This window comes from Equus asinus, chromosome 10 (assembly GCF_041296235.1).
Source record: "Equus asinus isolate D_3611 breed Donkey chromosome 10, EquAss-T2T_v2, whole genome shotgun sequence".
Classification (NCBI taxonomy): Eukaryota; Metazoa; Chordata; class Mammalia; order Perissodactyla; family Equidae; genus Equus; species Equus asinus.
The window spans coordinates 80,092,520-80,119,803 of NC_091799.1; the positions used below are offsets into that span (position 1 = coordinate 80,092,520).

Consider the following 27,284-nt stretch of genomic DNA (forward strand, 5'->3'; position numbering starts at 1 on the left):
AACTGTGCCTGATGTTCTATCTTTTCCAGGGAATAACCCTCCAGTCTTCTGTCAGGGTAGGAGAGGGACACATTGCTTTGCTGCTTAATAGATAAATTTCTTCCTATTCTCAGCCATACTTCATCTCTGCTTCCAGAAGTACTTAGTGATACCAATTCCTGGACTTTTGGTGGCTCTGTGGGGAGTAAACCAGGTTGCTTTTGAGCATCCCCACTACTGGCTTAAGGTCCAGATTCCTGGTCTGCTAAGTGAGTTACCACTCATCCTTCCACTTTCTAGTTTCCAAAATTTTGTCACTATTATTTCTCTTCAGTTTTCATTGTCTTTGTGGCGGCTTCCCTCCCTCCACCTCACCCCACCTACCCCTAAAAACGCTCAACCATTTATTATGATCTTATTGTGATTTCTGATTTCAGGAGGAAGTAGAGAACATGTGTATGGTCAATCAACTTTGACAAAGTTGCAAAAATATAAGTGTCATTATTTTATACTGCTTTTTCCTTGACATGGTGCTGGATGGTATATTATACCTTTAGAACATGACATTGTTCCAGTAGAGTTATATATGACATATGTCAGTATGACACGTGGGAGTTAAGATCGATGGTTTTGTAGGAGGGATCCTGGGTTTAATTAAAGGCTTTGCCACTTATTAGTGGCATGACTTTGAGCAAGTCACTTAACAGAGCCTTAGTTTCCTCATCTGTAAATATGGTAGAAACAATATTTAACTCACAAAGTGATGAAAAGGCTTAAATTAGACAAGATGTTGGATAAAAGCCCTTGGCCGACAGCATAACTCCATTGTGGAGCAGAATTACAGGTGAACCAAGATTGAATTATGTAGATATTATACAGATAGAATTATAATTATAGAATTATATAGATATTACATGGATAGAGTTATATAGATAGTGCACATATAGGTATATGTACAGATATATAGATATACATGTACATTATATAGATGTGCCCTTCCTCGTATATAACAGATACTTAGTAACATTTGTGGGATGAACGAATGTCTTTTTTTAATGAAGTATTTCAGAAAACAACAATGAATATAGGGATCCATTAAATGCTACGTGAACCTTAAAACAGGTAAAACATCAAAATTTATCTTTAGGTTTTTAAATTTCTCTTACCCATTCCCTCTTCATTCTTTTTAACAGAAGACTGTATGTTAAACTTTTCATTATTTCATTTGCCTCAAAAAAAACCATGGATGCAAGATTAACAAACAAATAAAGAGCAGCCTAGTCAGCTCTCTTCTAGAATTTAGACTAGCCTCTTAATTAGGTTCCTTATTTCCTCTCTCTCAGTCCCCTCCCCTTCTAATCCGTTTTCCACACAGCATGCCGAGTGATCTTAAAAAACAAAATGCATATCAGAGTGAATCACTCCACTCCTTAAAATCTCTTATTGGCTCCCCAAATTTCTCAAAATAAAAACAAAACTCCTTGGCACAACCTACAAGGCTTCACAAAGCTCCAACCTCATCTTCAGCCTCATCTTGTACCACTAGTCCTCTCCCTTATCTTGCAAAGTGCCTCAGATGTAGTCACCCCTCAATACATGTTTGTTGAACAAGTGGATTGATTAATGAATATATTAGAAAGAAGAATAAATTTTAAAACATTTAATTTTAAGGAGCTGGCTTTTATTTTCAAATTTTCCTACTGGGTCAGGTAAGAAAACTGCTATGAACTCAATGGCTTGATAAATGCTTAATTTTTGCTTTGTCTTTGGAGCCAAGAGAACTTCTTGGGAGAGAAGGAGAGACTCTGGATGGAAGAGAAAGTATGGAGATTATCTGTTTTCTAACTAATGTGCTGGGCAGTGTCATGGAAAGAAGGTGGTTGCACTGAGGCTAATATGCCTTCACTCAGACAATGTATACCTAGATCCTAGCACAGTGGCTGGCACAAAAAAGATGCTCAATAAATATTTGTTGAATTAATGAATAAAAATGGCCTTCCTACGTTACCATATGCCTTCAAGCTGCAAGTAATTCTTTGTGATTCCTCGTTAATGCTGCCATTAAAGATCACTTTTGCCCATTTTTAGCTGTGTATTTTGATAAAGGGAAAGTTAACATGTTTTTTTGTCTAGGATTAGGCCAAGTCATGCTATTTTAAGGATGATTATTCCAAATCTAGTTTAGAAGAGGCCCATTTATTATTCTGATTCATACGTATCTCCCTGCACATTCACAAAAACTATTTCCTTTCAAAGTCACTAGAGATCTCATTTCTTAAGTCTAATGTAATTGCTGGAAAAGGAGCTTGTTTGAGAAAGATCAAAGAATTGAGCCATAGTTTAATATAGATGGGCATGCCAATATGTTATTGAGCATTTTCTGCTGGGGCTCACTTGGCTCCAAGGGCAGACAGTGCAGTAAGCACTTGCATCAAAAAGTGAACCAGTTGATCTCACTGGACTGAAAGAAGGTACCCAAGTTTCCATGGCCCCAGGACCTTGGCAAAGGGTGGTCTGGCAGAGTTCATGACACTCTCTTATGGGATAAGGTTGTAGGGAACTAGTAAACCCCTTCTGGAAAATAAAAGATGTAATTCTCTGGTAGTTCCTTGAAGTTCCTAAGCCAGGGTTTTATTTATTCAGCCTAGGGAGGGCAAATTATCTGAGCATGTATGTCAGGACAAAATATTGGTAATGGCTACTGGAAACCTATAATGAAAAAAGTTCTGAGGTCATATTTGGGCTCCTTGAGAAAGTATGGTCACAGGTTAGCAATGTCAGTGTTGAGTTTTGGAATCGGGACTGATGGCATGGCACATATTTAATATCCTTTACTAAGGCTTTTGTTTTGTTAAAATCTAAGTAATTATATTTAAAAATCCATTTAATCTTCACATAAACTCTGTGAGGTAAGTACTGTTATGCTTTTTTTTTTTTCAGATGAGGAAACTAAGGTACAGGTATAATAAGTTTCCCAAAGTATATAGCCAATTAGTGGTGGAACTTCTATTTGAACACAAGAAGATTCTCTTAAGAATTTTCCCTATGAATTCTGGAGTGCTAATATTTAAAGCTGTTATTATTCATTTATATTACCTAGAGTGAATGAGTTTCTCTCTATTCTCTTACCTAAGACAGAAAATATAAAAGATCAATAACATTGGTAGGATTGAAGATAAATTTTAGCTACTCTATAACACTAAGACTGATTCTTAGTCTAAATAGTGAAAACATGGCTTAGGATATGACTACTCTAGGCAAGGAAATATGAATTATTTCTGGATCATTTTAAGGACGGAATGCAGTATGTCTATGGCATTTATACCTTGAGATCCAAGCCAAGTAGAAGTAATATTCTCAGATGAGATTTTTCACCCTTTGAAACTTGTTGCTCTAGAAGTAAAGATGTTAATCAGTACGTCCTGATGAGACTCCAAGGGCAGGGAATTATATTTTGTTTTCCTTAAACACTTAAAACATATTCTTTTAATGAGATGATCTCTCTATTTATGGAAATATTTACTATCACTTTCCCCAAGTATTTATTTCTGTAATTAACCGTTAAAATCATTTGTAATTATGCAATTTATAGTATCCATGTAAAACAGTTTGGATTTCACCCAAAGACAGGGAAAAAGACAAAACAAAACAAAAATCTTCCAATATTTTTAGTTGGTGTTAGAAATGTCAAAATATGGTCAAATGTCAAAATGTCAAAATAAGAAATGAGACCTCATTTCTTGCCTGCTCTTTTTCTTTTACAGAAAAATCTGTCATTGCTCAACCAATATTTGTTTTTGAAAAGAGAGAAAAAATTTTTAAGGTAAGATCAAGCTACTTTGTTTGATTTTTTACTTTGACCGAGAAATTTATATTTCAAGAAGCTAGCTATGCTAAATGCTATCACTGCTGCATAAGTTCATCCCCCTGTTCTTCACGCAGCAGAGCAGTGCACATAGAATATTTATAGGGTAGGGATTCACCAACAGCAATTTGGCTGAAATGGGAAGCCAGAGGCCTTGTCTTGAAACTATGGATAACATGCCATTTTTACCAAAATTACATTTTTTGGGAGTGATTTGGAAAGGGGAAGGACTGAAAGAGATTAGGAGGGCTGATGCTCCTTATGAGTCTCCACCACTGACCTAGCCTAACTGGGTATAAAATAAGTTCTAAACGGTGATATTTGATTTAAAAGGGATCTTAAGGACCCTATCTGCTTTTTCAGCATCCTACTAAAATCACCTGCTTTGAAAGACAAACCATGAGATTAGTAGCATTTTCACTTCAGCTTAATTAGTATTGTCTCGTTATTCTCGTTCTTGCTTATGCAGATAATTTACCCTACTACCCACAAAACTAAAGAAAAACTCCACCCCAAGCCCTTGTTGAAAAAGCAGATTCCACCCCCCGCTCCCCCAACGCCCCAGCCAAGTGCTTCAGAATCCTGAGAGTTGGTGTTTCAAAATCTTCATTTTCAACACGCTCCCACAAGGGATTCTGCAGTCACTGAACTATAAAATCTCTCTGCTAAGACTTTGCTTTTTCTTGAATACACGCCTGGTGAGCCACTTTGTCCTGGCCTAGATAAATAGACCTGGCTTCTGAGAATTCTCTTATAAAGTGACAGGGTGGAAATCTGACGTAAAACCAGCAAACACTCAGCTCTCATTGGCAGCTTTGTTTCCTTCCAGAGACCTGCAGAGGACACCCTGTATGAAGCAGCAGAACATGGTAATAATGATTTGTATCCTGTATTTCAAAATCAATCTTTATACAAAGAAAATTAGCAGGCACAAGCATTTTGACATGTGGGACAGTCTATATACAACTTAATGGTTTTTCTTGTGTTTAAACACGAAAGTAGACTGGCTTTTGTTTTGAAAGGTGACATGCAGGACCCTGAGAATGCTGATGTTAGCAACTCTAGAATCCCACAATTCTCCACTGCCTGTGTCTCAACTACCAAAAACATTTTCTACAAAATCTCAGAATTCTTATGCAATTTCTTGCAGAAGCCACTTGTTTTTAATTGTTTCATATTAGAATGATATGCCTATCGGTTTATAATCACCAAGCTATCAACCCCAATATTTAAAATTATGCTTCAGAAGTTAACATGTTATCAAATAATGGTCTATATAGACAAAAGGAAATTGTATTTATCCTCCCATATCATTGGTTGAGGATAATTTGTTATTGCAAGCAATTTTACCCTTCACATTGAATGTCTTGCAGAATGTAATGGTTTTTCAAGAAAGCGCGTACGGTCTTCATCTTTTACTTTGCAGACTGCAGATTCTCAGTCCCAAGGAGGTGGGTAAAGCCTTGTCTGTTGGCTGTTCACTGTTATGTTCACTCTGCATATGAAATTACTAGGAAACTTTTGAAATAGATAAGAAAGTCTACTTATTGGACAGTACTTATCATATATTCTTATATGAAAACACAATCTATAAAATGGATGGTACGAGTCACTACTTAAGAATTTGATTTATCAGCACTGGAAAGGACATAGCCCAATGTTAGCAATGGTTATCTTAGGTAATGGGATTGCTAGCGATTTGGGTTTTTTCCCCTCCCTCTTTGTATTTTGCTGTTTCCAAATTTTCTGCATTAAGTGGATATTAGTTTTGTAATTAGGGGAAATTGACACATTCTCCTAAGTAAATATCTACTTAGATAGATATCTGCCTTTTCAAAAGACACTTTATTTTAAGAACTCCATCATATACTGTATTCCAAGTAAATCAGTAACCTAGTTTGCCTCTCTTCTACACTCAAGTACTATAAAAGGTGATTCCTTGTATACTGGATCGTATTGCCTTCTGCCTTGTAATACAGCTATTTGTGTAAATGTCTGTCTCCTCCACTGTGAGTTCCTTGAGGTCATCTTCATGCCTGATAGAGTGTCTTACACCTGGTGAGCACTCAAATATTTATTGAATTGAATGGAAATTAATTTATAATTCTCAGCAGAGGCACACTTTTTTCTGCTGATAAAAATACAAAACCTTTTTTAAGTTAGTGAGAAAGAGATTTTTCTGAAACAGCAAAAATCCAAATGAAAAGAAACACAAAAGAGCACTTCCTTATTCACTTCAGTTTGCAATCTGCTTTTAGCATCAACCTTGTCCCAGAAGCGAATGAGATCATCATCCTTCACCGACCTCCCGGCCTTCCCCCCTTCTGGACCAGGTAATAAAGAGCTTACAGAACCTCAAGCCCAATGCTCTGACTTTTCAGAATCCATTCTCATTAATGATGAGCTTTCTTTCTCAGCTACTATAAAATGCTGACACTTAGTGGCAAATAAAGTAGAGGCCTTAGCAACGTATGCATAGAAGAATTCCTTATGAATTCCAATTCCACAAATCCAGACAGTATATCTGTTTATTTTGGTAGAAAGTTTGAACTTGATGTTTTTTCAGATTTCATGTTTATGATAGCAATATGTTTTATAAGGCAGTCCTGTAAAATAATTTGCTTTATTTTACTTATTATGGTCCATTTATGCAGTTTTTAATATGTACAGTACTCAAAATATATAACTATGCTTTCGATTCTTATTCTAAAGTTTATACTTTAGATTTATATTCTCAAATTTAGAACATGATTTCTTTTGAACTTTTCACTAATTACCACATTACTCCTTTTTATTTGAAATTTGTAATGCTTTGCTAAGTAAAACTATTTTATCATAAAATATTTGAAATGATTGGAACATTTGCCACATTAAAATTATGATTTGACTTCTTGTGTGTTTTTGTTTCTACTGAACAACCAACTGCCTTTTCTAAATTAAGCTTACCACTAAGAGATAAAAAATACAAACTATTCACTTCCTTTTAACTGATCCCTCTCTCCCTGGGAACCACAGAGTTTTCAAATCAATAAATTTTTAGTCTTATTAACAATTCCAAGCATGACTGAGCAACAATATGTCAGATATCTTTTAGATGCAGCAGAGATATTTTCTACCTCACTGGGCCCCATCTTAACCTGACTGGCAAATTACAGATGAGGAACAGAGGTCCTGATCCTAGAGGATTTGTTTTATTGAATTTGTGCAAAAAGCAAAGCGATAGCTTTAAGTTATCTGGATAACTGCTTCAATTCATTTTTTTATAAATCAGATACACACAAAAAGAGAGAATGAATAAAGGAACGTTGATATCAGTAAGCACCATTCCATTTTATGTTGTGCAAAATGTTGGTGGTGTTAGAACGGAGAAAAATAGTACAATTTTGAGATGGCCCTTTCATTGTTGGTTGTCAATAATAACGATCATAAAACATTTAATTGAACTTTGAATTAGAGAAGCAATTCTACCCCGACATTTACAATATGTTATAATACTTTGAAGAAGCAGTTCTTATTCTTTTCTCATCTCCATTAATCGAATGCTCCAAGGTTGCTGTTTCTGCAATTGGCAAGCAAGAGGTTATCTCTTTGAAATGCATAGTAATTCCATACTTGGAACCACCACCACAGTCTTACCCCACCAACACACCTCACAGAAAAATAACCCAGCATAATGGTCATCTTTACTTCTCTCTTCAGGTATCATTAGAGTGGGGAGAGGGGCAGAAAAGTTGCTAACAGTTTTATGACATTCTATAAGAAACATATATTTACACACACAGCGGGTTCATTATCAATTCACATTTTATAATCTGTAGAATTTCTCTCAGTACTCTATTTCATCATTCTAGAGAAGACTGCCTATTCCGTTAGTGATCTGATTTGCACTAATATTTCTGAGAGTAAACAGAACTATGTAGCAAAGCTCATCTTGCCCTCACATCTTTAGCACAGCCCGCGCTCTCCTATGCGCAGCCTACTACTCTTAGTGCCAACAGCGACATCTACTGGTAAATTCAGTACAGGACCGTGAAAACCCGAATCGCGTAGAAACTGACACACCCTTATAGATTCAAGTTTTTCTAATATTTTTTTCTTACAGTGAAGAAAAACAATGTGTTTATGACATCAACTCTTGTGCAAAGGGATGTTGATATGAACAGTTCAGAACAAGGTATGTAGCTTCTCTCTATTACGAGAACCTCAGAAATGTGGCGTTTTATCATCTATATTTTAATCTGCTTGAATGCGTGCTTTGGGAGTAGGGGAGGTAGGGCTGAGTGACAAAACATGAAGAAATACATTTGGTAAGCCAAGTTCCATGGTCAACATGGGTACAAATTAGGTAAAAGCCTGGCTGGAAGTAAGTAGTACACATTCATTGGCTATTTTGACTTTGATTAGTTAACATTAACCCCTCATTGAATGATGACTTTAGAAAATAAGCATTAAATTAGTCAAAAATAGAGAGGAAGTAGTATTTCGCTAAAGATATATTGACCCTTTAATTTCGTTCTTTTAAGGTCCCGCGAAACATTCTGAAAATATTCTAAGACCTGCTATCTTGCAGCCACCTCAAGCTCACAGGTGTGAAAAAGTGAGAAAAACATTTGGATACAATGCCTTGGAATCCTGCAAGACTAAAGAAAAAGCAAAAAATAAGGTAAGAAAACCTCCTCTGGTAGGACCGACCTCAATCCCCAAACCTTCTTTCAGTAGATTGCTGTGGACCCCCCTCAAGAGTTAGGGGCTGCCTGAGCTTTGTTCTGTTGCTGAAGCAGCTGCCCGGCTAAAGAAGCACTGGGACTAGACGGCAAAAAGCCCTCGGTAACATTCTTAAACTTGTCCCCTTAATTGGAGGGTTGTTCCCAGGAACAAGTCTTACGGAGGTGTAAAGCTGAGTCCAGAGGAGTGGGAACCCTCCGGGTCTTGTTTCAGTGCTTTGATCCCATGTGAGAACCTGGGAGCAATGAGGTGACAAAGTCCAGGAGTCAGAAGTCAAAAGGGACAGGGATTTTCTGCATCCCCAATTGGTTGACAGCCTGGTGTGGCTTTGGAAGCTTAGGTCACACCAGGGACCCATCTTCAAAGAGAAAAGGACCAGGGAACTACCTACCCAGTGTGACTGGGAGAGCTTGGGAAGCTTCTGGAGACAGATAAGAATTCTCTCTTCCAACTGTTGTAGTGACTGAATCACTCGTGGGCCTTTTCAGGGGGCTATTCATTTGGTTCCAGCCATGCAGATATGGGTTGGAGATATTCTGTTGCTATAGTTCTAGCTGTGTCTTGCAGAAGCAGGCACTTGAAAGGAATGGGACACAAGATCGGTAGGTTGGAATTTGAGAGTTAATTCCATCAGTCATTTGTTTCCAGCTGAACTATTGTGGGTTGGTCACCTAGTTTTGTTTTGTTTTCCCATACAAACAAAGATAGCAACACACGGAAGTGTTAAAAATACCAGTCGTTGGGGCTGGCCTGGTGGCGCAGTGATTAGGTTTGCACATTCCACTTCGGGGCCCGGGGTTGATGGGTTCGGATCCCGGTGCGGACCTATGCACCGTTTGTCAGGCCATGCTGTGGCAGGTGTCCCACATATAAAGTAGAGGAAGATGGGCATGGATGTTAGCTCAGGGCTAATCTTCCTCAAAAAAAAAAAAAAAACACAAAAACCCAGTAGTTTCATCAGTTCAATGAAAAAAATCAGATTGGTACTAAGTCTCCCTCTGCCACTATCTAACTACGTTTGCATTCTTGGACAAAGCAGCCAACCTTCTCTTTTCATCGGTGAAGGACGAAAGTTGAACTGGGTCAGCATTTACCAACGTTTTTATATTTCCAGATCTTTTTCTTTCTAAGATATGATTTCATGAGACCCATTGTCAATTTTAAAAATCATTTCATTGTTTATGCATGGCATATGATGTGATTTTTAAGTAAAACGTTCTCAATTTAAAATCAGTATTTTATTAAAATTTTTCATTTAAACATAATATAATCATCACCATATTACATAAGTTCTTACTTTTATCTATTTAAGAAGTGATACATGTTATTTAATTTGTTTTAAATTATGTAAGAAAAAGTAAGATGTGTTGGCTAATTTCTAAAATGTTATTGTATTTGATTTTGGAACAGCATATATTATAGATTAAAATTTTTATTACATGTTGATATCAACAGTAGATGAATATTTCTTCTTCAGCATAATATTTTGAAATCTTTCATTGCATACTTTAAAAATAAAATCTATTAATATATTTCTTGCCCTTTCCTCCTAAATGATAAAGCATAAGAGAAATTTTCAAGCTATTGTTTGCTAGCATTTCTTCTTGAATAACTTATTAAGGGTATGAATGGAACTTATTCCTAATTAGTGAAAAGCCTAATTGGATATGCCCATCACTGAATTTTCTGTTTAATAATGACCTTTGAAGATCTAAAGACAAGCTATATATAAGATGCTGTGTAAGAATTCTGACAAAATAAACGTAATTTATAGATTAGTGAAAATTATCTGTAGGTGAATTTTATAGGACCATTATTTTTATGTTCCTTATTAACTTGTATATCAAAATCAGAGCAATTTTTACTCATCCTGTCATTAATTAATGCTCACTTATTGTGTATAATTTAAACAGTATATGCCTAATAGAAACTATTTTAAGCAATGTAAGAATAAAAACTCCCATTTTGGCTGAGAGAGAAATCAGAGTGACTGAGTCATGACCATGTACTTTGATCTTTACTAACCAATGACACATACTCTCTTGATACATGTTTCTCAGCTCGCCAATTCTATTATAAAGGGAAAAATACTCAGAATTATTTTTATTGATTGATATAAAATTAAAGTGGAAACAGACCCTATCTACCTTTAAAGACAAGAACTGCCTGCAACATCTTTGCAAATCCCTAGTTGGGGAAGGGAGGTGTCCACAAAACACTGGATACACTGCATCAGATAATTTATAGGGTTCCTTCCAGTTCTAAAATTGCTCACTCCTTCATGTATACATTAATGCAGGTAATGTGCATATATCTATACACATCAGACAGAGTGATTAATTGATTAAGTTACCAGTCAAAGGTTTCTAGATGAAGAGATTAATGGCGTTTCCTCTCACATTGGGTGGCCATGATGGTGAAGCTCTTAGGCTGTTTCCAGGGATTAACTAGGCCTGAAAGATAGATTTACCACGTAGAAATGAGAATTGACTCAATTTGGCTAAAAAGGTAAAAGTAACAAAAGGAGGTGGGATTTCTGAATATTATGACTAAGTATATAGTGTGGTGTCAGACAGACCCAGGCTCAGATGTCAGCGCTCTTCCTGGTTCCAAGCCTAGCCAAATTATTTAAACTGTTAGGTCAGTTTACTTATCTGTAAAATGTGCATAAAGTGTATAGAGTTGTTGTGAGGAGTAAATGAGATAATGTAAATGAAATGCTTAGGACAGTTCTTGAACATAGTAAATTTTCAGTACATTTGACTATAATATTGTTTCCTCCTGTGGTGCTCCAATAGTAAGCAATTTAAATGAACTTTTTTGATGGATTTCTTTTCTTTCAGATTTCTGAAGGGAACTCCTATTTGCTAAGTGAAAATTTACCAAGTGCCAGAATTTCAGTCCAGCTGTCTCCTAACCAGAATGTTCTAGGTGCTACATCAGTAGGGTACGTTAATGATGTGGAAACAAAGGTGCCGTCCTTTCATTCTTGCCTTCTTCTATCATTATAACCATTTATGGAAAAAAATTTTCCGACATTGTAGAGATAAATTGCCAAGATTTCTGTTTGAAAGGAGATTTTTATAAAGAACACATTTAAAATGCTTTTCAAAATATCTCCAATGTTTAAATATTCTCATACTATTATTGTATTGTCTTCATTTTCTCGTTGACTTGGGTTAGAATGTTTCAAAAAGGTATGGCTAAACTTTTATTTAGTTAGGCATTAATTATGTGGCTACAGATTAGCCTTTCTTCTGCTTTCTCTGGCATCCTTTTTTGCCCTTTTAAAAATTATTTTCAGCATTATTCATTATTTACTGGCATAGGTTGGATAGACAACAAAGAAAGCAGTATAAATATGCAAAATGAAAATTAATGTTTACTAGTCTCACCAGTGATGAAGGCATGTTTGATCTGAGAGAAGATTAAAACTAGCCCGGGATGTAACTGGACTCATATGATTAGGCCCCATGCAGGTACCGCAGCACTTACCTTCTGTGCACACTGGGGATGCAGTGGGGACCCTGGGGCACATTTGCCTACACAGAGAGGGTTGAATGTCTTCCAGTTTCTCATCATGCAAAACACTTTTAACATTAAAAAGAAAAGTTTTGAGGAGGAAAAAAAACAAAGTAAACCAATGCACACTCAAGTATAACTGACAAGATAGATTGGCTTGGCTTTGCCCAGCAGACCTCTGATAGCTAAAAGCATTGGCCACGCAGGGAAGAAGAGAGCGGAGATTAGAGATGGAGAGGCTGTTCTGGAAAAGTAAAATGGTAAGAGCTGGGCAGCCCCCCGGTTGATCACTCAGCCAGTACAGTGATGGTCGGGAGACCTTTTTGGACTGGTCTCAGCCAGTGCTGCAACAGCTGTCAAATATTTTGAACATAATGCCTGGAAGTACCCATCTCCATTTTCCTTCATGTCTCATTAACTCCACGTAAACAAAAGTTAGCAGTAGATGTTTTTATGCTTTACATAAATCTGTTAAATCATCTGATAATTTCACGTGCTATGGTTTAAAATGACTTTATCCATATATTTAAAATAGTAAATGCTTATTTCTTTTCCTTAGATGTCAACCAAATGAAGATAAGTATTCTTTTAAAAGCTACAGTTCTGATTTCGTTTTTGGAGAAAACATGGTAGAAAGAGTTTTGGTAAGATTTTGGCAAATGTTTCCATTATTATATAGAGAGCTGTCACTTCAAATTTCTGAAGGCAAATTAATTAAAACAATGTTAAAGTGGAAAACACTTTTTAACTCCTGGGGTCAAAGCCACATTTTCTTTCTTTAACTGGAAAGATTCTCCTGGGAAGCAAGTTCTAGTTGTTAGAATGATCCAACCCACAGAGGAAGGGAATTATATAATTATAACATTATTGCTGATGAGAAATATTAAATAATTCTTTGACTTGTGTTAAACCAAACTTACCCAAGGAAGTCTCAGAATTATCTGCAACAGTTAGATAAGCTCAACTGGTAATGATATTTTAATATAGTTTTTCAATAGGATTTGTCTTAACAAGATACATTTAAAATCATTTGCCAATATTTTCTTATTAACTACAACCCTATCTTCAAGCTTTTACATTGAAAGCATTATTATAACTCTTTTTTTTCTTTTTTAAATAGCTTTAAGAGGAAAATCATAGTATTTCATTTGCCTAGGGGAATATACTTGCCAAGTGGAGCCCACTAACTATTCTTACTATCATCCTTATTTCATATTGAGTATCATCCTGCATGAGGCAGTTGCTGCTCTGCCCTCCATAGGACATGTTTCTAAAACAGAGCAGAATCTACAGCAGTGAATTATACAGCAAGGTGAAAGCTGTGGAGCAAGTGTTCCTATGGTTTCATCTGGTCCATCACATGTTCATACCCCTTCCAACTTTCACCCAGACCAGAATCTTGCCTGAGATGGGGCAAGGTGGCTAGCTTCTCTTGGGCCTATTAGTTACATGAAGAATCCCAAAGAAACTGTACAGATTTTAAAACCTGTGTAAGGGCTCAGAATAAGAAAAGGACCAACTCTTGAGGCCTGTTTATTCCAAGATTTTTAGGGCTTTCACAAATCACTTTTAAAACCTAGCTTATTCTACACCTGCCTCAGGCTAAACCCTAATTTGAAGAGCAGTATCATAGCTTTTTAGCTTAGAGGGCACCCTTTTGTCTCTCCCCAGATGAAGGTCAACTCCAGCAATCCTAGAGCTCTTGACCCACACCTTTGGATCTGAGCCAGAACGGACCAACTTCCAGAGTGAAGGTCCAGGCAATATATTTAGGCACATTTATTCCATGTCATTTATTCCTAAATTTGGCACTAGATCAGTCACAGCCTCTGTAAGATGTCACAGGCACAAATTAAATACTTTCCAAACCTTAGTATTAACTTTAACATTCGACTAAATTTAACAAACATGTATTGTGTTATGATATATAAAGCACTGGCGTTGGTCTCAAGTTTGTCTGCATATTACAATCATCTGGTGAGCCTTTAAAGGATTTCTTATGTCTGGGCATCTCCCCAAACCACTTAGATCAGAAGCTCTGTGGTGAGGCCAGGTGTCAGGTGATTTGAACCTACAGCCACGATTGAAAACCACCTGGGCAAGTGGTTATGCAAAGTTAAAGGAGACACTGTGCTCTACAGGTATTTATAATCTAGTAAAGGGTGACAGAGAGATACATATACAAATGACTATCTTCAGGATTACAGATTTGGTTTGAGGAGGTACTTATGCACATTTCCTCTGGGCACTTTAATTTGGTTTACAAAGGAAACTGAGCTCCCTCTGTCTTTAAATTGGTGACATCCTGGGATAACAGGGTCTTTGGAGATAATTTGTATTTGTCCTCTAGTTAATCCTGTAATCTTGTGGCCTAGCGATTTTGGGGGCCAGGATGCTCTCCCGAGTTGTTGGCTGACCATGTGCTTTTAGAGTGAGTCACTAAACTTTCTGTGCCTTAGTTTCTATTTTCTTAAAATGGAAATAATTACACCCATCTCTATCAATTTTAACAGGATATCTTGATGTCCAGTTAAATAATGTGAAAGAATCTTGATTATAAGGGAAAAGATATAAACCTAAATTCTCAAGTATCATTTCAGTTCTCCCCGTTCTGCGAGGGACTATACAGTATCATAAAGGGCCAGGCAATTGCTCAGTCTTTTTTTACACAGGCCTTGATTCCAACATATGTGCAAAGCCTCAGGTATGCAGCCTTAAAAGTGATGACAAAAAAAATGTCTTAGAGGAATATTTAGTATTCTTTCTATAAAGATGTTCTCTGAAACAGCGAATGGGTTCTCTTTTTAATTTTTGTAATGAAGTGGATAGAAAAGGTCAATTGCTAGGAATACTGAAATACCTTGAAACAGTGACAATAGTTGCACCTCCTAGGTGTCAGGTCAGTCTGGTGCAACAGCTGCTACCTCCTTTATGGGCCTCTAAACCTTCTCCCATTGTCTCTGGAACTAGATCCCACCTGAAGTAGGCTCGTGGTAACTAGATTACGCTTCCTGAAGCTTAGAACAAAAGTCATCTAACAATAGGGAGGAGTTCTTTATTCAGCACATAGGGAGCCCCAAACAAAACCAAAGCAGTTGGGTTTGTTTGCTGTGTTGAGACAGAAGAACAAAAGTATCTTTTGGCTTACTGCAAATATCTAGGCATAAAATTAAGTAATACCTTTTTTCCCCCACCTAGGGTACTCAAAAGCTCACCCAGGCTCAACTTGAGAATGATTCATACACCAAGGAAAAAACATTCAAATCCACTCTAAAATTTCCTATCAACTCTCCAATGTCAAGTAAGAATTATTTCATTTGTAAGACATTTAATTCAACTAGTTTATTTCCTGTTTTTCCATGTCATTTGTTTAATATTTATAAAATACAGTGTTTTATAATTTTTTGGTAAAGATTCAAGCATATAAATATAGTTACATGAAATATAAGCTTTCTAAAATGTTTAATGGTATGGGGAATCATTAAAGACATTTACCTGAACTCAAGCAGTTTGAGTTTTTGGAAACACTCATTATTATAAAATGCTAAGGAAATATGTATGGTATCAGGGGTAACAAAGAACTTCGCAGTAGAGAAATTGGGGCCTTTTATGTGTTTTTTTTCCCCTCCTATTTTCTCTTAGGAACAGACTCTATTAAAGGTATATCCCTAATTGAATCAGCTGCTGCTTTCTCTTCTAAACCATCACCTAAATGCTTGCTGGAGAAAATTGATGTTATTACTGGGGAGGAATCAGAACATAATGTGTTAAAGGTCTGTATATCATGTATTGCTCTTTCTGGCACCACTTACATACATGGAATAATTACCATCAGCAGGGATGTCTTTAAAAATAAAGGCAGAATTATAGTTTTCGTGAAGACTGAGTTGCTTAAATAAAAATGTTAGAGGCTTCCAAAGATTAAACCAATATTTTGTTGAATTCTCGCATTTGTATGTATAATTTGCAGGAAAACAGGCTATTGGGTTTACACCGAATCACATTAGTCCCTTAGCAAGAAGCTAGCCAAGAACCTTGTCTTAAAATAACTTCAGGTCTATGTTTTATGCTTTTCATACCTGCCTTTATAAGTGGTGCTATTATCATCTGATTTAAAATTCTATTTACACTGAAAGTTTTAAAATGCTGATAAGATTTATTGATTTCAGTTCAAGATAATAAAAAGATTTTATCTTCCTTTAAAAGTTCTTTTAAATAACTTTGGAATTTCATATAAATCAAGAATTTCGCAAATGTAGTGCACAGTATCATACATAGGATTTGAATGTTGAGTGGTATAGCTATCAGCCTGGGCATATACAATGTAACAACTACAACTGAATCATTTCAACAAGGCGTGGATTTCCCCTTGCCTCTCTCTGTGTGCTTATGCCCCAAACTCCCTCCATTCCTCCTCTCCTCCCCCATGATCTACTGATACATTTACTACACAGGTGTGACTCAGAGCATTAACTCTGATCGGATTAATCCCATATTTACGGAAGTAATCACTAAGGGTGAGACCCTAGCATGCTATATTTTTAACAAGTTGTCAAGGTGATTCTTGTACATAGTAATATTTGAGAACCATTGGGAAGCATTAAATTATAGGGTATTCTGTGGTATCACATCCTAGTTCTGATGCTGTGTTCTTTGAAATTTTTTGTTCCATGATTTCCTTCACTTTTGAATAAATTATATAGCTCAAATAACATTAAGTGTAATTTGAAAGTTGGTATATTAGATAGATTGTTAAGTGAAAAAGCAAGATGCAGAAAGCATGTATGGCAGTCTACCATTTATAGTAAAAAATAGGGGAACATATATATATATCGGCATGTGTATACACGCAAATATCTCTGGAAGGATAAACAAAATATTAGTAATGGTGATTACTTGTTGCAGGGGTGAAAATTGGCAGATGGGGAGCTAGGGTTGGGGGCAGACTTTTCACTTGTACAGCTTTTTGTTTTTTGATGTTTGAACTATTCAAAAATCGTATGTTTTGAAGATTAAATGTTAAAATCTGGTGTATAAATCATTAACATAGGCTATTCTGATAAAAGATCAATCAAATAAAAGTGCTATAGAAGAGTCAAGAATTTACTTTGAAAAAAAATTTTCTATGTATTTGACGTTTTAAAATATTATCCTTTAGATCAACTGCAAGCTTTTTATTCTCAACAAAACAGCACAGTCCTGGATTGAAAGGGGCAGAGGAGCTTTGAGATTGAATGACACAGCAAGCAGTGACCGTGGAACATTCCAGTCAAGACTAAGTAAGGAATCATTTTGTAAAGCAAGACACTATTTCTCAGGGTAAAATTTCCAATATAGGTACATATCATTTTCCAGAGATGTGTTATAAAATATGCCAATAAATCAGAGTGTTGAAAACAATATTGTTTCTAATGTACTGTAGGAGCTTCCATTTAGAATAGGCTCTGATGTCAGACTACACGGGTTCCAGTTCTGGCTCTACCACTGACTGACTGGTGACCTCAGATGGTTACTTAACCTCTTTCTGCCCTAGTTGCATCAGTTTAAAATGGAGATAACAATAGTCCATGACATTGAGTGATTGTGAGAATTCAGTGAGATAATCCATGTCAAGCACCTATGACAGAGCCCAGCACACACCTAAATAGTAATCTCGTTATTTGTAGGAGTTTGATGAAATTATGTTTGAAGTGAAAATAGTTTTTCTAAAAGAGAATATTTGCCCTATAATTTATCTTTGGCATTCTAAACATGCTGTGTGGGTTGAGATGAAGGGTCAGTTTCTGAGGAAATGAAGGTACATGGTTACTGAATCCTGCAGGCAGAGAGATGGTCAGAGTCTGGAATCAGTCAAACTGAAAGACTCAGGAGGTTGTTGGCATCTAGAAAGGCACACTGGGTATTGTTCAGAGGTCCAAACTGAAAGTGGGTGCAGGCGGAGATCTGGGCAGGGTGGATGGGTTTGCTGGTCAATGTTGGGTGGTTAAAGCCGTGGAGGAGGCCCCAGACAGAAGTTGGATCCAGGTATATGGATATTTGTTGAGTTTCAGCAATCAAACTCAAGAAACGGGTAAGGAATAGAATTCAGACTAAGCGAATAGGAACAGTAATGTAACTGGCAACAGGTATCTAAATAACCCAATAAAGTATTATTCCCAAGGCAGGTGCTAGTTGTTTTCTGCTCTGGTTTAACTCCATTCCTTCCACTGCCTGCCAAAATAAAGTACAAAACAACTTTTCTTTGTATTATACAGGTAATACATGCTCATTATAGAAGACAGAAAATATGGACCAACAAAAAGAAAAAAATTAAAATCACTCATAGGCCTATCTTCCTGTGAGGGCCTCTGATAACAGCATATATTCTTCTGGACTTCATTCTCTGTATATATAAATGTACCCATATATTGAAAAATTTGTGATTCATGGTGTTATATTCCTTTTTAACTTGGTTTTGTTTAATAGTATACCATGATCACCTTTCTACATCAATAATTATCTTTCTTCAGTAATCTTAATGGGTTTGTAATATCTTGAATAGCTGAACCATCATTTATTTAACTCAATTTTTTGAATGCTTAAAGTTTTTGTTTCGGTTTTCTCCATTGTAAACAATTCTTGGATAAATATTCTTCAGACCACTGGGTCCTCAAAAGAGTTCTAAAATTTCAACCATTCTTTAATAATATAGTAAAAATATGTAATTCCAGTATATAAGTTAAAAAAAGTCCTCTAAAATAATAAAGCCCAATTTGAAAGCCAAATTATAACCTAGTCAAATTACAATTTATAGTGAAAATACAGTCTGAAAAACAACTACAAGATTTACTTTGCTTTCACAAATGGTAAATTCCCCTGGAAGGCTAAGAACCCACTGTTCTGTAGTCTGATATATTCATCTTCCTATTTTAGTTATGCGCAATCAAGGCAGCCTGAGGCTGATCCTCAATAGCAAACTCTGGGCTCAAATGGAGATTCAAAGAGCAAACCACAAAAATTTACGAATAACTGCTACTGATTTAGAAGACTGTAGCATCAAAGTGTTTTTAATTCAGGTAAGTGACAATTTCAGTGATAGAGGATTACCCTAATGTATTTATAGATCTCTGCAATTACTAATTTGGTTTTTTAAAAAAAATTTATTATAATAACCTACACCATTGGCAAAAAATCAGCTATTCATTATGGTTGTTTACAGTATAATATAAGACCTAAATTTTATATGAAATTTAGAGATTAACACCAAAATCTATAGTAATTATTGGTACCTGTCCGAAGACATTTGTATTGATATATGCTGTCAAATCTCTACATTTTTCTTTACTATTGAAATTATGTCAACAATCTTACTGAGTTACCAAGTTACTGAGTTGTCAAGATTGGTTTCTGGAAGGCCAGCAGAATCCACAGCCCGGTGCTTGTACTGCATGCTGAAATTAAGAAGGCCTTGAGATCACTGCAAAGGAACCAGTGAGAAATGGAAAAACACAGGGCCAGCAAGTTAAAAGAACCAGTCCAGTGGCAAATTCCAATTCTGGACATGAGTCAGTCTCCAAGGTAACAGGATGGGAGCACAGCTTTAGCTGTTTCCCGGCGGCAGGAATGCTTGACCTCAAATTCAAGATCCAGGCACAAGAGAGTGAGCTGGCAGGAATCAGATCAGAAAAAAGGCTGGGTTTCCCCTATGAGCTGAGACTCAGAAGACTGGAGGAGACTGAATACTCACGTGACTCAGGCAGAAGGTGACAATACAAGTAAATTGGCTTTTATACAGTAATGGAAAGAAAAGTTGGCAAGGGTCCACTGATAAAAAACCAAAGGTTTTATTAACTACCAGTAAATGCACTGTTAGGTGTAAGTAATGTTGAGTGTTACGATGTTAGAGTAAAATGATGCCCAAATCCTGTTTACCGTTTAGGGAGATAATACTTGATACTCTGCCAGGCCAGATCCCCCTGGCTTTGAGTGGGTAAGGCAGCCTGCCTGAGACTGAGACTGTAACTGTGACAAGATTCTGCTGCAAAATATCTGACCCATGCTGACTTTTTAAATTATAGGGTATTTTTTAGAGATTAGCAAATGAAATGCAATAAACAACACTCAGGGGCCGGCCGGTGGCCGAGTGGTTAAGTTTTCTCGCTCCCGCTATGGCGGCCCAATGTTTCGCCAGTTCTGATCCTGGGCGCAGACATGGCACCGCTCATCAGGCCATGCTGAGGCAGTGTCCCCCATGCCACAACTAGAAGGACTCACCACTAAAATATACAGCTATGTACTGGGGGGATTTGGGGAGAAAAAGAAAAAAAAAAGATTAGCAACAGTTGTTAGCTCAAGTGCCAATCTGTAAGAAAAAAAAAAAATCACCCAAATTCCACTCCCAAATGTCACTATTAACATTTTGGTCTCCTACTATATTTTAGTATATATACGTGTGTGTGTATACGTTTATACACATGTACCATACTGTATACACTGTATGACCTTCAGGTAAGTTATTTTAACCTTCCCCAGTCTAATTTTACTCATCTGCCAAAGCCGAGTAAAAGAAAATAATATGCTTTATAAAGTGGTTGAGAAGACTAGATAGCCAATATTTGATTGTGAAATACACATATCTAACCTTCTTTTCACTTATCAATGAAAATGAGTGTTCTTGTGTTACTAGATAGTAGTTCATTCTTCAAAAAATCTTTTAATAGGTGAAAATATTCTATTCTGAGTACCATAATTTATTCCATTAATCTCACTTTGTTAAATTCCTAGATAATTTCCTGTGTTTCACTATTATAAATTTTGTAAGGAAGCTGAAAGGAATTCCCTGTGTACATACATGTTAATTTTCTTGGAAAAACGTTTTGACTTGTCTTGACAAATTTCTCTCCAGATAGACTGAACTGATTTTCATTCTCACTGGTATTTTCTTATGATGCTTTCTGGGAATTACAGTTTTCTTAAGCATTGTGAGTTTGTTTTCCAGAAAATATATCATTGTGATTTTATTTTTAACTTCTTGTTCTGAATTTCTTTTTTTTTTTTTGGTTTTTTTTTTGAGTTTTTTTTTTTTTTTTTTATTAATGTTATGATAGATTACAACCTTTTGAGATTTCAGTTGTACATTTTTGTTAGTCATATTGTGGGTACACCACTTCCCCCTCCGTACCCTCCCCCCACCCCCCCTTTTCCCTGGTAACCACCGATCAGATCTCCTTCTCAATATACTAATTTCCACCTATGAGTGGAGTCATATAGAGTTCGTCTTTCTCTGACTGACTTATTTCGCTTAACATAATGCCCTCGAGGTCCATCCACGTTGTTGTGAATGGGCCAATTTCGTCTTTTTTTATGGCTGAGTAGTATTCCATTGTGTATATATACCACATCTTCTTTATCCAATCATCAGTTTCTGGGCATGTAGGCTGGTTCCACGTCTTGGCTATTGTAAATAATGCTGCGATGTTGTTCTGAATTTCTTGAATGAAAACATCTGAGTGAATTTGTCAAAAGGAAATATATTGACTAATGAATGGTATGCTTAAAATTTAAGGTAAGAAAGTCAAGGTAGCAGAACAATATTTATATTTCAATTACAAATATTCTTTCAAAATTTGTTATTAACTTACTAAAGAAAAATTATACCTTTGCACATAATATACAACAAATATTTACTCAACACCTTCTGTGTAATATCTAATACAATGTGAGAAACAAAAATATTTTATTTAACTTAGTTTTTTTTCCCCCAAAAGTAATTAAGGCAACTTGAGAACATGCAAATGAAAAAATATAATTTAAGACCCTTCCCCCAAAAAGTTGGCCTGCAGTTGGTTCAACTCTTGGTTCTTGGCTTTGAAACATTTGATAGCTCTTTGGAGGATCAGCAAAAAGAAAAAATTTTCCAGATTTTCTTTGAAATTGTGAAAAGATAGAAAAATGTAAACTACTGCCATGTTACCTTAAAGAGCATTGACTTTGATGACAGACCCTGGGATTCAGGTTCCAGGCAATTTGCCAACTTCCTGTGTAAACTCAGACAGGTCGTACCTTTCTGAGCCATAATTTCCTCATGTGGAAAGGGAAGAGGGAAACAAGTGTATATTGAATACCTGTACCACGTGCTTTTACTAACATAAATGCAATAAATAATTAACCCATGGTTTTATTGTAAGGACTAAATTTAAAAAAAGAATATAATAACAGTAAATGTTATACCAATGTAATTGTTACCATCAGTTTTTATAGCAACAATAAAAATAGAAAAGTATTGAAAGCAGGGACTTCTGATGTGTTTATGGTACAATACCATGACTGCTCAAATGAGCTCTGCTTTTCCACAGGGCTATGCAGCTTGCAGGGGATGTCTAAGTAAAGTGATGTAAAGGAAATGGAAGTCTCTTTCTCCCTCTAGCCCTACAATTTTCTACAGTGTAAAATGTTGGAGGAAGGATAGTCTTAAATTCACATAGAAATTTTAAATCACATTTCATTTGATCAGAAAATTTCATTTTCTCAGTTTCAAATGCACAAATTAGGACCTCTTATAAAATTATCCTCTTGAGGATTCAATTTGGTTCAAGAGGAATTGGCTCTTTACCCTTTAGTTTTTAGGGCTATTTACATTCTGGATTTATAACATATAATTCCTTCCTTATTAATAGTGAAAGATTACGAATCTGTAAAATGTGGCTGTTATTAAGTTAGTTATATTCTTAACAACCTAATTTTCCTCATGCAGGCCAGTGCCAAAGATACAGGATATCTGTATGCAGCCATACATCATCGTCTTGTTGCACTTCGAAGCTTTGATAAGCAGAAAGATATAAATCAACCTGAAAGCCAGTCAGAAACAGCCCTCCAACAATTAAACTTCGATAGCTGTGATGAGGATGAGGATGATTTCATCCAGGTCACTAAAAATAGATCAGGTAAATAACTTTTCTTTTGTAAGTTCAGAGGTTTGAGAAAGAAATCTTATGCACAATCCTAATATATGAAATAGATTTTAAAAAAGTGGAACTGATCTGTTTTCAAGTGTGTAGGGATTAGAGCCCTATCTGTTTGGATCTGAGGAGGGAGTGTGAAAATCACTGTCTTTTACATGTGGCCTTCATTAGGATTTTACCAAGAGTCAGCCTCATTGTAATGCCTGCATATCATTTGCATATAAATTGCATAAAAAAACATATTTACAATTTAAAGTATTACATTGCAACCCCGAAACTAATAATTTATTTATATTTCTCTTCACTTATTCTCATTCTCCTGTTATTGGCTATAATAGGAAAAAGTATTAATACTTGTAATGAAGCTACCAGGAAAATCTAGCTTCCCTTTTTGGAATTTGACTACTTTATTTTCAAGAACTTTCTTTGCCTGGGGCAGAAAGCACTATTTTATTGTGTCAGGATCCATGAATTGAGTAAGGTTGAAGTGGGACCAGTAGTAAACAGATTTTTAGGTTTTAGTGGTTGTCCTGATGAGGGCATTTAAATTAAAGTTCATCATTATTTTTAAAGAAAACCATTGTCAAGGAAATAATAAGCCCAGGTTTGTTATACAGATGTAGCTATTAAAGCTAATAAAGTCATCCAAGTATTTTCAGTAATAGTTTCATTTAGCCTTAAATTCTGCTCTACAGAGGACTGAGCAATATGCTTACAAAGATAGTATGTTAGCAAGCCATTTTCCAACTTTTAATCATTTTAAATCTTAAGGCTATTTTAAACATACATAATTTAAGAATCTGTCAAAGAATGTGTGCGGAACTTGAAGAAATATCTTCCTTTGCTTAATACTAAAAATGTAATCAAGAGGAAAAATGCACACACCATGCAGATCAGGATCATAGACTGCTTGACTCGCTGAGCCAGAGAACTAAATGAATATGATTTTTCTTGTTACTATTAAACAAATGGTTTATTATTTTTGGAAATGTATAAAATGTATAAATAAAATTATCTTTTGTTATTATACTGTTTATTTTGTAACCAATAAAATGGGGTCTATTAGAAAATGAGTTGGTATCCATTAAAAATGTTAACTTGCAATAAGGATTAAATGGCAAAATTCTTTCATCAACAAATGATACATGTTTATGAGTAGAATCTATATTCTATTATATTCCATTTTTGGAAAGGAGTGATTTGCAACTATCTTCATACAAAATGAGAAACAAGGGAAATAATGCAAAGTAAATGTCAATCATATGAACCTCCTTTCCTTGCTATTTTATCCCTTTTTCTCTTAGTACCTTCTCCAAGAGGTGTTGCATACAAATGCATAAATGTTATGGAAGCAATAAAAAGTCTAATATTTTAAACTTCGTTGCCCATGAGTTAAGGGTTTAATTATTCTGAAAATGTCATGTTTAAAATTAGCAACATTTCCAAATGTCACTTATAAAAATATAGAGTCTATATATTTCATTTCCTCACCAGTAATCATATTCATGAGTATTTATGTTCAGTTGTCCTCAATATTAAATCTAATATGAATATATTATATAATAATTATTTTAAATTTATATCACAGATTCTTCTAGATGGACCCACAGACAGTCGGTTGCCTGTTCATGAGTGCTATCTGTTATAAACATGACATCTACAGAAAGATCACCTTACTGAGAAAACTAAACCATCCTAACTAAATGGGAAGATCCTGTTCATTCCTTGAAGAGTTTTTATAGAAAAGTTCAAGAAATATAATTTGTTGCAATTAAAATTTTTCTCTTATGTAGTCTCATAATTCTGAGATTTTACATTTTGATTATTGTGGGGAAAATGACAGAATTTAAGAAATACATAGACTTTGGAAGTTCAAAATTTATCATTTTTGAAGAAGTTAATTTAGAATAGGATTTGATAACTAATTTGGACTATGCATCACATTGATGGATACAACAGAATTATAAATTGCTGGATTTGATAAATATCTAACTAAATATTTATTTTTTCAGTCAAGCATTGGCCATAAAACAAATATTTTACAACATTTCCAGAGTCATTTCTTTGAAAAACACTATAACTACATGATAACATTTCATTAAATCATGCTTTCCTTCTGGGAAATGTATATTTTCATTTAGCCTTTGGATTTTCTAATACTGTAAGATTATATATTCATGGTATGAATTCCTTTAAAGAGAATATTTGTTCTTGGACTCGTATCTATTGTACCTTGTATATGCTGATGCACAGTCAGCATCCAATAGTTGGTGAAGGAATGAATAAAATATATTACCTATGTATCAAAACAGTAAGTATAGAAAAAGTGACATGTTAACTTTAGTTGTTCTTTGCTTTATGTAATTAAATTGTGATTAATATTCTAGTTGGTGTGGCTGTATAGAGACTTTTTTAAAAACAGATATATCATATATTGCCTAGTGAACTTTTCTCTTAAATGCTGTTATTATGGTAGACTACAGTAATTTCAACAATCATGCAAGAGTTTTGATGCCCCTCTTTTGAGATTTGTTTCAGAGATACTTCATGAGTTATATAGGAAAATTAGTCTCAGTACTTATAGCCATATTTCATTTTTCAATCCAGTTTTATCACTCCATGGCTTCAAAATGACTTTTGATTGTGACCCCCTAAACAATTCCCCTATTAGAGGTATCTTAGTCCGCTCAGGCTGCCATAACAAAATACCACAGACTGGGTGGCTTCAACAACAGACATTTATTTCTCGAAGTCCTGGAGGCTGGGAAGACCAAAATCAGGGTGCTGGCAAAGTAGGTTTCATTCTGAGGCTTCTTCTCTTGGCTGGTAGGGGGCCAGCATCTCACTGTTATGCTCACATGACAGCTTCTTTGTGGGAGCACAGGGAGAGGAGAGAACAAGTTCTCTGATGTCTCTTTTTATGAGGGCATTAATCCCAGTAGACCAGGGCCCTACTCTCATAATCTCATCTAACCCTAATTACCCCCTAAAGTTCCATATCATCACATGGGGGGCTAGGGCTTCAATGTATGAATTCGGGGAGAACAGACATTCAGTCCATAACAAGGAGATGATTCACAATTCCAAAATGATTTCTGAAAATGTTTTGAACAATGACGACATATTTGGAATAATACTACAACTTCACAAAATTTTACTTCGAAGAACAATATTCATTTGGTTTTTTTCCTTCTTCTCCTCAAAGCCTCCCAGTACACAGTTGTGTATTCTAGTTGCAGGTCCTTCTGGTTCTGCTGCGTAGGACGCCACCTCAGCACAGTTTGACTAGCAGTGGTAGGTCCAAGCCCAGGATCTGAACTTGTGAAACCCTGGGCTGCGAAAGCAGGGTGCGTGAACTTAACCACTCAGCCACAGGGCCAGGCCCACAATATTCATTTGGATGTATATATGTGAATACATATTTTTTTAAACTTACATCACTTTATTTTTAGTATTAAAAGTAATTATATATATGTATTTATTGTCAAACCTGAGCTAATGCTTGCAAGTTTACTTTAGCTTATGAAAACTGAATTAACTCTTTTAGACTATAATTTAGTTAGTATGTTAATTATTCAAAGTTTTGCTCTTTCCCTATAACGCAGCAACTATAACTTATTAAATGTTAGCCCCTATGAGAAGCCCAGTCATTCTTCCACTGACTCTGGAAGAAACATAGTAAATAAAATCTTTTATTTCTCAACTAAGCAATGACTCAGGAAATAGAATAAAAGTTAATGTGAGAGAGGAAGAGGGGAAAGATAGAGAGAAGGAAAAAAAACAGAGAAAAGAAAAGCTTTAGTATGAATGGAAGAATAAAAAGAATGGAAAAACAGAAGTTTAAAGTTGGGTTTTTTTTTTAATCCAAAAGAGTGACTCTGATGCAGAACACACTCAGTGAAAAATTTTCATTAGAAGCACAGCATAAACAGGGAGATATCTGGAGAAGATGATAAAGAATTGGTTCTCTCTTCTTATCAGAACTTAGCTGATACGGGAACATTGTGATTGCCCTAAATTGTTAAAGTAAAGCAGAGAATAGAGATCTTTATCTTCCTGACCTGTTCATTCTTGCCCCTACCTTAGGGTGGAGATGAAGCAATATTTTTTCAATGCCTCAAACATTTTAATATAATTTGAATTCATTCTTTCCTTCTGTGATTTCCCTTGTACTTCTTTGCATATGCCAAGCAAAAAAATTAGACCACCTCAATTTCTGATCTATATAGAAATGCCAGTGCAACAGAACCAAA

General features: G+C 35.6%; 1 protein-coding gene across 5 annotated transcripts in view; it reads left to right on the forward strand.

Moving 5' to 3' along the window:
* Positions 1-25,417, forward strand: part of RANBP3L (RAN binding protein 3 like) — a 47,116-nt gene extending 21,699 nt beyond the window's left edge. For 3 of the 5 annotated variants that reach the window (XM_014831265.3, XM_070519757.1, XM_070519759.1), the window contains 14 exons: positions 3,744-3,802; positions 4,674-4,713; positions 5,218-5,295; positions 6,103-6,177; positions 7,947-8,018; positions 8,368-8,507; positions 11,413-11,516; positions 12,651-12,735; positions 15,290-15,392; positions 15,734-15,864; positions 17,250-17,370; positions 19,004-19,146; positions 22,824-23,013; positions 24,620-25,417. In XM_014831265.3, coding sequence (XP_014686751.3) covers positions 3,744-3,802; positions 4,674-4,713; positions 5,218-5,295; positions 6,103-6,177; positions 7,947-8,018; positions 8,368-8,507; positions 11,413-11,516; positions 12,651-12,735; positions 15,290-15,392; positions 15,734-15,864; positions 17,250-17,370; positions 19,004-19,146; positions 22,824-23,013; positions 24,620-24,663 — 1,385 coding nt within the window. In that variant the 3' untranslated portion in view covers positions 24,664-25,417. The remainder of the gene's footprint in view (positions 1-3,743; positions 3,803-4,673; positions 4,714-5,217; positions 5,296-6,102; positions 6,178-7,946; positions 8,019-8,367; positions 8,508-11,412; positions 11,517-12,650; positions 12,736-15,289; positions 15,393-15,733; positions 15,865-17,249; positions 17,371-19,003; positions 19,147-22,823; positions 23,014-24,619) is intronic. The other 2 variants (XM_070519760.1, XM_070519761.1) reach the window with 1 other exon arrangement.
* Positions 25,418-27,284: the final 1,867 nt, after the last annotated feature.